Below are 17,160 nucleotides of genomic sequence, written 5' to 3'. Positions count from 1 at the left end.
TTGTCCAACTTTATCTCTTTTCTTGTTCTCTAGGATACAGTGAGGTCTGATTCCAGTTCATTGGTACCGATTACCAGTCAGCGCTCTGCAAGTCGATGGTCGCTAACGTATCCGACTAAGAAGAAGGATGTTGTCTTGGTAATAGCATGATACATTCAACCATGTAAATATGTAAATCAGAGAAATACATGGTGCATTCTAAAGGGGTTGAGTGCTATTGGACAGTCCCATCCCAATCGCTAGTGTCCCACCTAAAATGAAATATATGTGTGTGTGTGTATATATATATATATATATATATATATATATATACATACATACACACATATCTCCTGTACTAGTGCCAGTCCTCTAATGGTGGTGCTTTTTCTCTGGTGGTAATTTGACATCGTTATGTCACGTGATCACTGCAGCCAATCAGAGGTTGCTGATCAAGTATTCTTTCCGCTGATATCCGCTTTAATGGAATAGCGGAGGATGTCATGTGACCATCAGGAGACACAGTGGTAACATCAGAGGAGTGGCGCCAGTATTGCAGGTCAGCATATGTTTTTTATTAATTCTATGTTGGGTGCTTTACCAATGAGGATCGGTTTGTCCAGAAGTTGACAACCTTTTTAAGTTTTGAAAGTATGTCCTACAAAAGACTTATGTAGCCAGGTTCCCCATAGTGTATGGTGTGCACCTCTTCCTGATTAGCCCAGCCCTGACCTTAGCTGACTTAACACTGGGTATCTAATCTCCTTCTCCTGTTTGAATGAGGTGAGCTAGATTCACCAGCCCAGTCAGTGTTTCTGCACACGCATGTTTCCAAGTGAAAATCCCACTGGATGGATATGCACAAACACTTTCTGAAGGAATATCAGGGGTCGCCAATCAAAGCAAGCTAAAATGAAAATAAAAATACTATACCATGTAAGCAATAATTAAGTGGACACTTTCATTTATTGGACAACCCCTTTAAAGTGTCAAAGTCATTGGACTTTGCACCTTGAGCAGAAACATTTGAGATACTTAATGCTTTTGGAGTGTACAGCAGCTGCAGGCTTATGCCACCTGACCTATCTTAAGCAGGAAACAGAGGGCACTGTGTAATAGTATACCTATCATTTCAAGAAACGTGTGCGTGTGTGTACATGAAGCATATCACTATTTCTGACTGTTATATGAATTGTATTTTGCATTTTTCACCAGTATTTCCATCTGTATCCTCTAAGTTTCACTGTCTCTGAGCTAGTGGGTGTGGATTAGCTGCTATGATGTCTCATATACACATATACAGAGAGATTGACTCCCGTTCTTCTTACTCTGTTACACAGAGACAGAAGCATGGAGGACAATATACAGCAGATCTGAGCAGTGTAGTTGTGAATCCAGCTCTAAGATTTGATAAATTACTCTCTAGAGAAGTTGCAGCACAGATCTGCTTTTCTGTGTCAGTGCCTCTTTCTTCTCCTCCCTGTCTCCTCTCTATAGAGTATAATAAGGAGATGTAATCTGATTCTTCACTGTACTGACAGTCCGTGCTGCTATGACCATGATGGATTTGAGCTGTTGGTGAGTTCAGGAGGCATGGGGGAGGAGGCAAAGAAGAGTGTCATAGGTGAAGAGAATCCAATTTCTCTTGTAGGATATATTACAAAGTTTCTTATATTTGCTTGCACTATTGATTTAGGTAAAGTTTGTTGACAGGACAGTGACTATTTAATAGTTATAGTTTAGTGCTACATGTCTCGTTCTTCCCTAGACTCTGCTGTACGACCTCTCTAGTTTGCGGTGTTCAGTTCCCTTCCTGTAATCTTCTATGAGGCAGATAATGGCTGCTCCATGTGCCAAGTAAAACATTTCATTTTCCCACGATGTCCACAGAGTGATGAGAGTCCTCAGTAGTTGATACCTTTTAATGGCTAACTGAAAAGATGGTAATACATTGCAAGCTTTCGAGACTACTCAGGTCTCTTCATCAGGCTAGACTAATACAAAATCTGAAGTCACATATTTATGCACAATACAGCCTAGAAAAAATGCAATAGATAAGACAAGTGACGTGAAGCAGAACTATCAATATGGGAGAGGGAGAAACATAAATATAAACATTGGACCAGTTCATAGATAAGGAGTCTGGATGTTTTATGGTCCTCTGATTGGGGTCTAGTTCTGTGTTGCCCTGCAAGGTTTTAAAAGGAAATTCCTTAATTGATGTAAAAAGACATAAATCCATGCGACACATTCATTCCAGCACTGAGAGTGTCAAAGTTCGTCATAAATTTGTACTCCCAAACTCGTCTCTCTCTCTGAGATGTGAAGTTACCTTTCAATACCAGTAATTTCATATCCATGCTGCTGTGATCAGGGATACAGAAATGTTTTGCCACAGGTAGATCCATTCTTTTTTCTCTTATTGTGTGACGATGAGCATTCATCCTTGTTCTAAGCTTTTGCCCTGTCTCCCCCACATACAGACCCCCAGTTGGACATTTAGTACAAATAATTAAGTACACCACATTAGAACATTTCTGTATCCCTGATCACAGCAGCATGGATATGAAATTACTGGTATTGAAAGGTAACTTCACATCTCAGAGAGAGAGACGAGTTTGGGAGTACAAATTTATGACGAACTTTGACACTCTCAGTGCTGGAATGAATGTGTCGCATGGATTTATGTCTTTTTACATCAATTAAGGAATTTCCTTTTAAAACCTTGCAGGGCAACACAGAACTAGACCCCAATCAGAGGACCATAAAACATCCAGACTCCTTATCTATGAACTGGTCCAATGTTTATATTTATGTTTCTCCCTCTCCCATATTGATAGTTCTGCTTCACGTCACTTGTCTTATCTATTGCATTTTTTCTAGGCTGTATTGTGCATAAATATGTGACTTCAGATTTTGTATTAGTCTAGCCTGATGAAGAGACCTGAGTAGTCTCGAAAGCTTGCAATGTATTACCATCTTTTCAGTTAGCCATTAAAAGGTATCAACTACTGAGGACTCTCAATCCTGAATATTTTTCTATCTACTGGCTAACACGGTACAAAGATATACATCTTTCCTGTATCACAGAGTGATGAGTGATTCTTCTGAAATCTACAACAATGGCCAGGATTGTTAGAGTGCTGGTGCTCAGCCTACTCAAAAAATGGAGGTGTGGGTTCTTTTGCAGTAGTGTCAATACACTGTGCATACAACTGAACTAGTCCACTTATACATATTGAACTATAGAACAATTCCTGCCATAGCACAGCATACACTACTGAATGTCTTGACGCGCTCTTTTTTTTTTTTTTTTTTTTAAGGACTGTGAACGAGGAACTGCACACTGTGTAGTATTTCAATGTCCACTGTACAGTTTTGACCAGCAGGTGGTGCTCAATGTTCATGGCCGGCTTTGGAATAGCAGCTTTTTAGAGGTGACTATATCTATTATTATATTTTTACTTACGTTGTTACAGATTTCAGCCTTTATTTGATATATTTTCTCATTTTATCTATAGGATTATCCATCTGGTAGTAACATAGAGGTCGTAATCAGGGCGAACATTACCGTCAAGTCCACTGTTAAGAACCTGGTGCTAAGAGATGCTACGACACAGGTACCAACTAATATCTTCAATAATGTCTAGATTGTATTCTGTAAAGGGCATAGTATGGCCATATTTGCAGAAAATAATTTGATTATTTTGCATTTTTTTTATCACCAATATTGTACCTGTAGAGAAGGATTAATTAATTTAAAGAGGTTGTCCACTACTTTAACATTGATATGACATCAATGTCTGATCTATGCGGGCACTCCTGCCTATCATCTGTTCTTGTTGTGGGACAGAACTGTCCAATTACATAACTCCATAAGGCTGGTTTCTCTTTAGCGTTTTTTTGCGCAGTGCATCGTGCGCGTCCATGCGCATGCGTTATGCGTACCTATATTTAACATGGCGTGCGCATGGTCTTGCGTTTGCATGCGCGTTCGTATGCATTTTCGTGCGCATGCGCTTTTTAAAGGTGTGCACTTAGGCGCACCAGTCGCAACCTGTTGCATTTTTGGGTCCGCCGAAAGGCGTAAAAAAAACGCATGCACACACTTGCGCACGGAATGCGACAAAATAACGCATTACAGTCTATGGGAACGCAGGCGTGCACATGGACATGCGTATCTGTGTTTTTGTGCGCATTCGTGCGCATGCGTTTTTGGCGTAAAAATGTGTAGACACTGGTTTTAACCCGTAGAGAACCAATGCGCATAAAAAACGCAAATGCATGCAAAAACGCATGATGAGTTTTTTGCATGCGTTTCTATTGCGCACGATGCGCTGCGCAAAAAAACACTAATGTGAAATTAGCCTAATTGAGTGTCGCCCCCACAATTTATACATTGACGACTTATCCTTAAGTAGTGGATAACCTCTTTAATATTGTGTGAAAAATATTACTGTTTTATCCTTTATTGTGGATATGTTTGCAGATATCCATGATGCTGTATTCAGACCTGGATGTTGTGGTTCATGGTGGCATTCCCTGGTGGATTATCCTTATTGCAGTGCTTGCTGGCATTCTGCTCCTCTTACTGTTAGTTTTAATCCTCTGGAAGGTAAGACATATAACTTTTTCTTATGTAAAGAATACATATTGATTGCATACCATACTAATGCCAGTAGGAGGGGTGACGGTGAAGGTATCGTATCAGTGGATCCACCTGTAACGGTGACATCACATGCTAGATGTACAGTATTACAGAGATCTGTGTCTAGTAACGCACATGATTCAGCCTGACACAATGGCTTTATACAGTTTGCCCTATCCAGAAGTTTTTACTTACTGCTTTAGGTTTTGTTCTACACATTCATTCACATTATAGTCCTCTACTTCCCTAATACATTTTTCTCTCTGCCAATATTTGATAGTACTAGCTTTAAAAACACGTACCTCAATATTCTACTGGTACTTATTTTGATACTGGGCCAGGTACCTACTTAAAGGGGCAATATTATTTATCCCCTTGTCTTCCATGTGAATAAAGTGGTGGTGGTGTTCACCGCTCCAATAGATAGTGAATAGAGCGATGGCTAAGCGTGCACACTGCACCGATGTATCAGCATGGAAGATACCAAAGTCAGAAGTCTGCACAGGGACAGTGATCACTTAACAGGTTTATCTTCTGGCAATGCTGGCTCAAGGAAAGTCACAGCTGTCAATCAACATAGAGTGGCAGTAATAACCATTTTTTACTGTTGCTCTATCTTCTACTAAGTAGTGATGAGTGAACGTGGAGGGATAAGATGTTATCCGACCATGCTCCTGTAATAACCGAGTGACCTCAGCGTGTTTGAAAAATATGTTCAAGTCCCCGCGGCTCCATGTTTCGCGGCTGTTCGACAGCCGCAACACATGCAGGGATTGTCTAACAAACAGGCCATCCCTGCATGTGATGCGACTGTTTAGCATCCGAGCATGCTCGAATAATAACTTATCCGAGCACTTTCGCTCATCACTACTCCTGAGGCTATTTGGTTAGTTTGAAGTGTAAATGTGGGATGACAGACTCCCCTTTAATTAGTAGAACTTTAGTTTATTTAGCGTCAGTATGTCTTCCTGCTTGATGAACCTTGACAATTTGTAGCTCAACATTTTTTCCAATGGTCCTTCCAGTGTGGTTTCTTCAAGAGAGAGTCAGCGGAAGCCAAGTATACCACAAATTACTACCGAGCACAACTGGGGCTGCAGCCCTCTGAGATAGTTAGGCAAGCCGAGGAGGAGGACTAGATGGTAACACCCAGCACGTGTGTGATATGAGTTTTTGCATACTGCTTGGTTTTCTAGGTGTAACATTGAGATTATTGGTAACTAATCCATTGTTGAATATACATTTACTGCACCCCTTAACAACTGTTTGATCTGAAATGATAATTGACAAGCCACTTTTTATCCGTTGGGCTCATGTACATTTGTTAGGCTGCCAAAATCATTTTTTATGCATTTATTTCTCATATCCCTTTTATAGTTGCAAGTTTAGTGTTTTAGTTGAATTTGTGGTGAATTTTACAAAAAGGACATTTTTGATTTGTCATTTGTATGTTTATATGCCTTTTCGATTTTTTAAATTCTCTCTTAGTCTGTGTGCTCACGATGAGTTTTTTGGTGAGTTTTTGACGCTATGTAGTATCGGTACTTCAAAAACATAGCATCTTACAGTTCCAGCAAAGTGGATGGGATTTAAAGAAATCTCATGTATGCTGTGCCTTTTTTTTTTTTACGCTTCGTAGGCTGACCTGCAGTGCGTGTTTTAAATCCACAACTTGTCAATTTCCCTTGCTGGTACGCTGAGTCTTCTGTATGGATTTTTACTATAAACTTGTGTATTAGATGCGGAAAATCTGCAGGTAAACAACGCACATGCATTTTTAGTGCATGCATTTCCACATTGGAAACATGTACAGTCATGACCCAAAGTGTTGGCACCCTTTAAATTGTTCCAGAAAATGAAAGTATTTCTCCCAGAAAATTATTGTGGGTACACCTGTTTTGTTCTACATGTTTATTTCCATTGTGTGTATTGGAACAACACAAAAAAAAAGTGCAAATTGGATGTAATTTCACAATAAAAACCCAAAATATGGGCCGGACAAAGTTGTTGGCACCTTTCCAAAATTGTGGGTAAACAACTTTGTTTCAAGCATGTGATAAACGTTCAAACTCGCCTGTGGCAAATGACAGGTGTGGGCAATATGGAAATCACACCTGAAACCAGATAAAAAGGGGAGAAGTTGACTCAATCTTTGCATTGTGTGTCTGTGTGTTCTACAGTAAGCATGAAGGACAGAAAGAGGAGAAGAAAACTGTCAGACAACTTGAGAACAAAAATTATTGAACAAAATCAACAATCTCAAGCTTACAAGTCCATCTCCAGAGATCCTGATGTTTTTGTATACACAATGTGCAAAATTAGAAGTTTACTATCCATGGCACTGTAGTTAATCTCCCTAGACTTGAACAGCAGAGAAAAATTGATGAAAGGTTGCAACGCAGGATAGTCTGGATGGAGGATAAGCAGTCCCCATCAAGTTCCTAAGAAATTCAAGCTGTCCTGGAGGCTCGGGGTGCATGAGTGTCAGCACGGACTATCCATTGACATTTGAATGAAATGAAACGCTATGGCAGCAGACCCAGGGGGACCCCACTGCTTACACAGAGTCATAAAATGCAAGACTGCAGTTTGCCAAAATGTATGTGTGAGCCAAAATCCTTCTGGGAAAGCGTCTTGTGGACAGACCAAAATAGAGCTTTTTGGTAAAGCACATCATTTTGCTGTTTATCGAATGAGGCATACAAAAAAAAGAATACAGTACCTACAGTCAAATATGGTGCAGGATCAAAGATGTTTTGGGGTTGTTTTGCTTTTCGTGGCAATGGGTGCCATGATTGTGTGCAAGGCATCATGAAATCTGAAGATTACCAAACGATTTTCGGTCGTAATGTAGTGGCCAGTTATAAGTAGGACAATGACCACAAACATACTTTAAGAAGCACCCAGAAATTGATGGAAAAGAAGAGCTGGAAAGTTCTGAAGTGGCCAACATTGAGTGCAGATCTAAATCCCATTGAACACGTGGAGAAATCTAAAAATTGCTGTTAGCAGAAGGCACTCTTCAAAAGTGGAGGCCTGGAGCAGTTTGCAAAAGAAGAGTGCTCAAAAATTCCAATTGAGAGGTGTAAGAAGCTTGGTGGTTATAGGGCAATTGATTGCAGTTATTTATTCCAAAGAGCGTGCAACTAAATATTAAGTTGAAGATGCCAACAATTTTTTTCCTGCCCATTTGGGGGGTTTTGTATGAAATTATGTCCAATTTGCCCTTTTTTTTGACAGTTTTTTTGTGTGTTGTTCCAATACACAAAAAGGAAATACACGTGTATAACAAAACATGTGTAATTGCAGTAATTTTCTGGAACAATGTCAAGGGTGCCACTGCCAACACTTTTGGCCACTGTACTCCACACATGACTTTATCAATAAAGATAACAATAAGAAAAGGAAAGTCTGCAACATCAGATACTCATCAAAAGTTCATCATGTGAACTTAGCCTTAAAGGGGGGGGCATAGTGGGAGCAAGAGCATATTTTATTACAGCTTTAGGTGAAGTTTTTTCCACTTTTTTCAATGTCAGATACTTCCTTTTATCTCAAGATCACCCCTTTAAAATGTTAAAATAGCAAAAATCTCGATTTTGATTTCGACATTTGTTTTGATAATGCATTCTATGTTTGTTTTTGGCTTACTCCAAGCAGAATGTGGTTTTCTTTCCTTTTCTAGGATAAAGAAATGATGCATGATGCATGTGAACCATCCATTCATTAATCTCTTACCAAAATGTATATATACAGCGTATGTCACCGTATGACGGGTGCAGGAGTACTGCATGAACTCATGAACTGAGCCTACACTGTACCCAATAGAGCTGAGCTTCGATCGCTGCTTTTAACCCCTTAAATGTTGATCCTCTGGGGGTACGCTATTCATTTTCCACACTGGAACCTCTGCAATGTGATCATGAGATGCTGATGGGTTGGCATGGCAGCCGGTGGCCTACTGAAGGCCTCTGGGTCTGCCATATTGATGCTCCGTTCCATGCATCCATCAGCCCTCTCACAATGTGACTGAGGGGTGCCAATGGTTGCCATCACCTGTGGCTGCCATGTCAGTATTCTTGTGAAACTCAGCCCCAGGCTGAGCTTTATAGGAGACTCTGATCGCTGGTTCAATTGCTCCAAAGGGGATTAAAAAAAAAAGTGTAAAACAATTTTTTTTAAACATACTGTAGGGATTCATGCTCTCAGGTAGGCATTAGGTAGTGTTTACACAGGTAATGCAGTTTGGTCCAAACATGGGCAGTTTTATTGATTCATAAAACTTCAAGGGATTAAAAACCAAAACAGCCTCTTTTGGGCACAGGTGTGACAGCAAATAAACAGTTCATTGAGCAGGCACATATATCAGTGCGGGCTTAATAAAACCGAATATGGTTCTTTATCCCAAAGCAAACTTTATACACAGAAGAAGTACGGTGCTACCAGTCTCTGTATCACCTTCAGCCTGAGCTCCTACAGTTTTCAGCTCCCAACAGAAGTGTACAACTCCATGCACAATTCACTCTGAACAGGCTGCAACTTCCACACGTTACTCTACAGCTCCAACACACAGACTGCTCAGCTTTCCTAGCTGAACTGTGCAGTCTCCATTCGGCTTGTCTCTCTCCCAGCTATAGCTCACGTTTGGCAGGTCACTCACCAACTCCAGCAGACTGACACAAGGTGAACCCATTTCCTGGTTCTTAATCATAGCTTGTCAGGTGCATCTAATTAAGACCTACATTTGCTAGGATTTAACCTAACCCAATCCTACCTGGTTTTGCTACAGTACTAAAAAATTTTTTAAAGAAGCAGTTGAATAACCCCACTTTTTACCACATTAAAATAAAGTATTTTACAAATAAAAATAAAATGTTTTGTTATATTAAAAGTCCAGTCTATCAAAATATATATTTTTTAACCCACATGGTAAAAAAAAACAATTGAAATGCCAGAGATGCCGTTTATTTGACACCTCTGCAGAAATATGTAATAAAAAGTGATCAAAACATCACATGCATACCAAAATGGTATAATTATAAATGTCAGCTTTCCCCTAAAATAACAAGCCATCCTACATCTCATTTGACTGAAATCTTAAAAGGCAGCCCAGAACAAATTTTTTTATTTACAAATTTCTGAATTTATTTTCACCAATAAAAAACACTATATGTTTGGTATTACTGTAATCGTATTGACCTGAAGAATCATGTTGTCACATTATTTCTACCACACAATGAACTCCAGAAAAACAAAACTCAAAAGAAAGAATGGCAGAATTGCCAGTTTTCCTCAATTTTGCCACACTTGAAATTATTTTCTCGTTTTCAAGTACATTGCATGGTAAAATAAATGGGGTCATTAAAAAACTATAACAAGACTCACAAAAAAAACAAGCCCTTATACTGCAAAGTAGACAGAAAAACAAGAATGTTAATGGAAAATGAGGATGAGAAAGCAAAACACAAAAATAAAAATTGGCTGCAGTGGGCTGATGAAGGAGTAACCCTCCGAAACGATCGTTGGGGTGGATTGCTGACTGCTGGAGCCTCTGCCCGCCATTTCATTAGGTAATTTATGCTTCCTCTCTTATTACTATGCTTCTTAGGCATCATATACAGTGGGGCAAAAAAGTATTTAGTCAGTCAGCAATAGTGCAAGTTCCACCACTTAAAAAGATGAGAGGCGTCTGTAATTTACATCATAGGTAGACCTCAACTATGGGAGACAAACTGAGAAAAAAAAATCCAGAAAATCACATTGTCTGTTTTTTTTTCATTTTATTTGCATATTATGGTGGAAAATAAGTATTTGGTCAGAAACAAGCAATCAAGATTTCTGGCTCTCACAGACCTGTAACTTCTTCTTTAAGAGTCTCCTCTTTCCTCCACTCATTACCTGTAGTAATGGCACCTGTTTAAACTTGTTATCAGTATAAAAAGACACCTGTGCACACCCTCAAACAGTCTGACTCCAAACTCAACTATGGTGAAGACCAAAGAGCTGTCAAAGGACACCAGAAACAAAATTGTAGCCCTGCACCAGGCTGGGAAGACTGAATCTGCAATAGCCAACCAGCTTGGAGTGAAGAAATCAACTGTGGGAGCAATAATTAGAAAATGGAAGACATACAAGACCACTGATAATCTCCCTCGATCTGATGCTCCACGCAAAATCCCACCCCGTGGGGTCAGAATGATCACAAGAACGGTGAGCAAAAATGCCAGAACCACGCGGGGGGACCTAGTGAATGAACTGCAGAGAGCTGGGACCAATGTAACAAGGCCTACCATAAGTAACACACTACACCACCATGGACTCAGATCCTGTAGTGCCAGACGCGTCCCACTGCTTAAGCCTGTACATGTCCGGGCCCGTCTGAAGTTTGCTAGAGAGCATTTGGATGATCCAGAGGAGTTTTGGGAGAATGTCCTATGGTCTGATGAAACCAAACTGGAACTGTTTGGTAGAAACACAACTTGTCGTGTTTGGCGGAAAAAGAATACTGAGTTGCATCCATCAAACACCATACCTACTGTAAAGCATGGTGGTGGAAACATCATGCTTTGGGGCTGTTTCTCTGCAAAGGGGCCAGGACGACTGATCCGGGTACATGAAAGAATGAATGGGGCCATGTATCGTGAGATTTTGAGTGCAAACCTCCTTCCATCAGCAAGGGCATTGAATATGAAACGTGGCTGGGTCTTTCAACATGACAATGATCCAAAGCACACCGCCAGGGCAACGAAGGAGTGGCTTCGCAAGAAGCATTTCAAGGTCCTGGAGTGGCCTAGCCAGTCTCCAGATCTCAACCCTATAGAAAACCTTTGGAGGGAGTTGAAAGTCCGAGTTGTCAAGCGAAAAGCCAAAAACATCACTGCTCTAGAGGAGATCTGCATGGAGGAATGGGCCAACATACCAACAACAGTGTGTGGCAACCTTGTGAAGACTTACAGAAAACGTTTGACCTCTGTCATTGCCAACAAAGGATATATCACAAAGTATTGAGATGAAATTTTGTTTCTGACCAAATACTTATTTTCCACCATAATATGCAAATAAAATGAAAAAAAAACAGACAATGTGATTTTCTGGATTTTTTTTTCTCAGTTTGTCTCCCATAGTTGAGGTCTACCTATGATGTAAATTACAGACGCCTATACAGTGGAACTTGCACTATTGCTGACTGACTAAATACTTTTTTGCCCCACTGTATCTGTCTAACCATGGTGAATGGTCACCTGTTACCTGATAATGATCTGTGTATCTAGCTGTTTACTTGATTGATGGAGCTGGTATAAAGAGATATATATCTACATATATACTGTTTGGCGGTCTATTCCTAATTGCCATACATTGCCATGCACTATATGCACTCTGTGATAATTTAGTAACTTTATGTATGCTTTGTTACTAGAGTTGAGCGATACCGTCCGATACTTCAAAGTATCGGATCGGAATGGATCGGCCGATCTTAAAAAAAAGTATCGGTATCGCCGATTCCGATACCGGAAGTCCCATTCAAGTCTATGGGACTTCCGGTATCGGAATAAGAAAAACCCTGTTTTTGCCTTGTACAGCCTCTCTGGGGTCTGTACGGGCCTTTCGGGGCGCTGTGCCGGCCTGCCAGGGGGTCTGTGCAGGCTCCGGTGGTCTGTGCCGGCCTGCCGGGGGGCTGTGCCAGCCTGCCGGTGGTCTGTGCAGGCTCCGGTGGGCTGTGCCGGCCTGCCGGGGGGCTGTGCCGGCCTGCCGGGGGGCTGTGCAGGCTCCGGGGGGCTGTACCGGCCTGCCGGTGGTCTGTGCAGGCTTCGGGGTCTGTGCAGGCATCGTCCGATGGGACTACAAGTCCCATCGGGCGATGCCTGCTACCATGACAGTGATTGACACATTAGCCAATGATGGGACAGTAGTAGTCCCATCATCCGGCTAATGTGTTGAATGTAAAAAAAAATTAAAAAAAAAAAAAATTACATGCTACATACATGCTACATACATACAACATGCATACTACATGTAACATACATACTACATATATACTACATGCAACATGCATACTACATACATGCTACATTCATACTACATACATGCTACATTCATACCACATATATACTACATGCAACATACATACTACATATATACTACATGCATACTACATGCTACATACATACTACATATATACTACATGCATGCTACATACATACTACATATATACTACATGCATGCTACATACATACTGCATGTGTGGGAATTTCCCACGCAGCAATGGCATAAAGTGAGACTAGGGACTTTTTTTTTTTAAGTGGCGGAGGAATACAGTGCGGAAGGATACCTACCTTCCGTCATTGGATTCCTGCAGCCCGTAGAGAACGGCAGCATCAGCTGATGCTGCAGTTCTCTACCCAAGATCGTCGTGGGACACACTCGTGGACTGCTTCGGATCGTGGGTGAGTATTTTTGTGGTTTGTTATGTTAATATTTATTCCGTAAAAGACAATGGCTTCGGGGAACAATGTGACAAATATTGGTAAGTATGTTACTCTATGTTATATGTACTGTATGTCTATGTATGTATTGTATGTAGCATGCATGTAGTATGTATGTAGTATATATGTGGTATGTATGTAGCATGTAGTATGTATGTAGCATGCATGTAGTATGTATGTAGTATATATGTGGTATGTATGTAGCATGTAGTATGTATGTAGTATGTATGTAGCATGCATGTAGTATGTATGTAGTATGTATGTAGTATGTATGTGGTATGTATGTAGCATGCATGTAGTATGTATGTAGTATATATGTGGTATGTATGTAGCATGTAGTATGTATGTAGTATGTATGTAGCATGCATGTAGTATATATGTAGTATGTATGTAGCATGTAGTATGTGTGTAGCATGCATGTAGTATATATGTAGTATATATGTAGCATGTAGTATGTATGTAGCATGCATGTAGTATATATGTAGTATGTATGTAGCATGTAGTATGTATGTAGCATGCATGTAGTATATATGTAGTATGTATGTAGCATGTAGTATGTATGTAGTATATATGTAGTATGTATGTAGCATGTAGTATGTATGTAGTATGTATGTAGTATTTTTTTTTTTATTTTTTTTTAACATTTAACACATTAGCCGGATGATGGGACTACTACTGTCCCATCATTGGCTAATGTGTCAATCACTGTCATGGTAGCAGGCATCGCCAGATGGGACTTGTAGTCCCATCGGACGATGCTTGCACAGACCCCCGGACATCAGCACAGCCCCCCGGCAGGCCGGCACAGCCCCCCGGCAGGCCGGTACAGACCCCCACAGGGTGCACAGACCACCGGCTGGCCGGCACAGCCCCCCGGCAGGCCGGTACAGACCCCGGGCAGTCCACACAGCCCCCCGGCAGGCCGGCACAGCCCCCCGGCAGGCCGGCAGAGACCCCCGGAAGGCCCGAAATGACGGCGCATCATGATGCGCACACACCGCGCATCATGATGACGTCATTTCGGCTGTCAATCAACTTTGAACTTCCAATTCCGACGCCGACTTCCGATATTGAAAAAATATCGGAAGTCGGTATCGGAATTCCGATACAGCAAGTATCGGCCGATACCCGATACTTGCGGTATCGGAATGCTCAACACTATTTGTTACTGCATAGGTTCTGGTTGTACAGCAATCCTTTTTTTATCCATGCGGTGTGTGGTTTCGCACTTTATCGCCCACTCCCCCCCATTTGTATCTGGATGTGTCTTAATTAAAATAAAAACTTTTTTGACTTTACTCTGGACTTATAGTCGCTTTTTTGGAGCTCTGCTCAGTTTTCTCTCTGCAGTGGGAATATATAGATTTCTTGCAGACCTCTTAATTTTTGTAATAAAAAATGATACCAAACTTTGGTTACAAATTTGGTAATAATTCTGTTAGATCAGCAATATTTTAATAACCACAATTTCTAGTAATTCATACCCATCGCTTATTAAAGGGACATTACGATTTTAGAATGTTATGGCATACTGCTCGGATGCCACGTACACCAACCTCTGTTCCTTTGGCATTTTTTGGGTTGCCAGATGCAACATAATGTAGCTGCAATACACTCCATTCAACTGACTTGTGGAAAACCTCATAGACTACACCCAGCAATGCCATCCATAGAGATTGTGAGAACATGCATATACAGATGTGTCCTTCCTTAAAAGGGTTTATCCTCTAATGGACAATCCCTTACTAAATACTATTCTCCCTCAGATAAAATAAGAAAACCATATACCCACTTCCTGGTTAAGTGTCATTCCAGCGGTATACTTTCATTTACAACTAAGTAGGTCCAAGACTTTTTCGCACTCTTCTTATCTGATGTTTTTTTTTTCCTAGTGTGGATTTTTTAAGAGGAAGAATTACCAGGATGAGAAGCTTCCACAATATCATGCTGTGAAAATTCCCCGGGAAGAGAGACCTATGGTCCTGGAGGAGAAGACAGGGACCATCAAAAAGAAAGACTGGGTGACAAATTGGACAGAAGATGGGTCTATAAACAACGTTTCTTAACATGTCTCTTCTTTGACTCTGACCCTTCATGTCAACTCTCCTCATTATGGGAAGGCTGGAACCTTTTGGTTTTGGGTGGTTTCTTATATATTTGGTTTTATGCTGTTTGTATATAGAGAAATGACCATATTTGGAGACGTCTCTGCTGCTTAAATTGTTAAGCTCCATCAGTCACATCGGTGGCATCAGCACGTTACAGCCTTTGGAGTAAAATCAAGCGAAATGCGTCTGACTGTAAAGCCAGAATCTGCATATAGTAACACTGGCTCCCACAGAGGAATATCAAAAGAGGTGGTCAGCCCTCTGAATCTGAAGATCTAGGTGGATATATTCCTTCCCGCAGTCATCGTCACTGACACTGTAGCATCACTGGTTGCCTGCAAGTCTATAGCTCTGTAGGGATTGTACAGATGAAGAGCTGAACATTTATATAAAAAAATTCTGAGATTATAAATACAATACAAACTTGACATTATGTAATGTATATATGCGAGAGAGTGAACATTAGCTTAGAGCCTCCATACCCAGCGTGTACAGCATAAAAAGTATATCGCATTTCAAGCCCGAATGGTTTGTCCATCATGAAAACTTTGCCATCTGCACAGACTGATCACATGGAAGGGAAACGGTAGTATTGTGTATCATTGAGCGCCTTTAATGATGATTTCCTGACAATGCATTAGGTATTACAGCTGATTTCTCATATGACAATCCAGGTACTAAATCTGATATTTATAATGGTACGATTGATGACCTAGTCAAGATAAGCCCAACTAATAGTCAATTCATATACTATAGTTCACTTGTCTTCAACATAAGACTCTCCAGATGTTGCAAAACTTTACCTCCCTCCATGCCATGATCGTCAGACATGTTGCGAACTGTAATTTTACAGCAGTTGGAAAAGAAAATGTAGGAGACTGATATAAAAGATCACTGTTTCCAGTTTGTTAAAAGTCTAATAGTTATTATTTATGGCAAAATGTATTATTTAATTTTTTATTTTTAAGGAGATATTTCAAAATAGCTATTTAATAACCACTGTTCTTTAATAGATCACTATTGCTGGGTGCCCATAGCATAATGTTTGATGTGATTGTGTGTATTGGTATTCTAAGGACCAATGTCGATGGCTGATAGACACCAGGACATGTCTATGGAGCAAACGCTGAGAAACGCTGGCTGAGCCATAGATGGAGCATAGTTCTGTGTATGTTTGTGCTTTTTTCTGCTACTGCATTGATAGATTTACCTTTTACGTTTGCGATATCATTTATCAAAAAATAGCCATTGCTTGCCTGGAGTATACTGTACTTTCATCTCTTCCGCAAGCATTTATTACTTTTATGGTAGGGTTACACATGATAGGTAGTAGAAATAATAGAAAAATACGTTTCTGTACAGTCGGTATATATTACTAATCATGGGATATGTGCTCTTGTTATGGAGCCAAGTATCACTGGCCAATTATAATGAGAGACCAAGACAATAGGTCATGAATCATGATGACTATTTGAGTTTCTCCAAGAATGTATAATATAAGAATTACAGCTGGTAGTGTTTTATCCTTGATGAAACTCGGTATAAGGCTAGTTTCACACTAGCGTTTATTCCACGCAGCGCACGGCGTCGCTAAGCCCTGCCCCCTGCTGACTCCCTGCCCGCCCCATCCGGTCATTGCCGCCTACTATCGCACATGGATGCTTGCGATCTGCGCACCCTATCTTTAGCATAGGGTGCGCAGATCGTGCGCTGGCCGTGTGCTAGTAGGATTTTGGCGTGCGCTGCGCACTTTTGAAGGTGCACCGAGCGCACCGAAATGCAACATGCTGCATTCGGCGCACACTGGCGCACCTTCAAAAGTGCGCAGCGCACGCCAAAATCCTACTAGCGCACGGCCAGCGCACGATCTGCGCACCCTATGCTAAAGATAGGGTGCGCAGATCGCAAGCGTCCATGTGCGATAGTAGGCGGCGATGACCGG

At 40.9% G+C, this 17,160-nt stretch overlaps 1 protein-coding gene across 3 annotated transcripts in view; it reads left to right on the top strand.

Moving 5' to 3' along the window:
- The window catches only part of ITGA7 (integrin subunit alpha 7), a 278,566-nt gene extending 261,770 nt beyond the window's left edge, over window positions 1–16,796 (top strand). For all 3 annotated transcript variants that reach the window (XM_073563440.1, XM_073563441.1, XM_073563438.1), the window contains 5 exons: window positions 34–138; window positions 3,303–3,416; window positions 3,501–3,599; window positions 4,469–4,594; window positions 15,003–16,796. In XM_073563440.1, coding sequence (XP_073419541.1) covers window positions 34–138; window positions 3,303–3,416; window positions 3,501–3,599; window positions 4,469–4,594; window positions 15,003–15,176 — 618 coding nt within the window. In that variant the 3' untranslated portion in view covers window positions 15,177–16,796. The remainder of the gene's footprint in view (window positions 1–33; window positions 139–3,302; window positions 3,417–3,500; window positions 3,600–4,468; window positions 4,595–15,002) is intronic.
- Window positions 16,797–17,160: the final 364 nt, after the last annotated feature.

The sequence above is a fragment of the Dendrobates tinctorius genome, unplaced genomic scaffold, assembly GCF_039654945.1.
Source record: "Dendrobates tinctorius isolate UK_male_01 unplaced genomic scaffold, ASM3965494v1 ptg000388l, whole genome shotgun sequence".
Taxonomy (NCBI): Eukaryota; Metazoa; Chordata; class Amphibia; order Anura; family Dendrobatidae; genus Dendrobates; species Dendrobates tinctorius.
The sequence above is the reverse complement of the archived record's forward strand: the minus strand, read 5'-3'. Positions and strand labels throughout refer to the sequence as shown.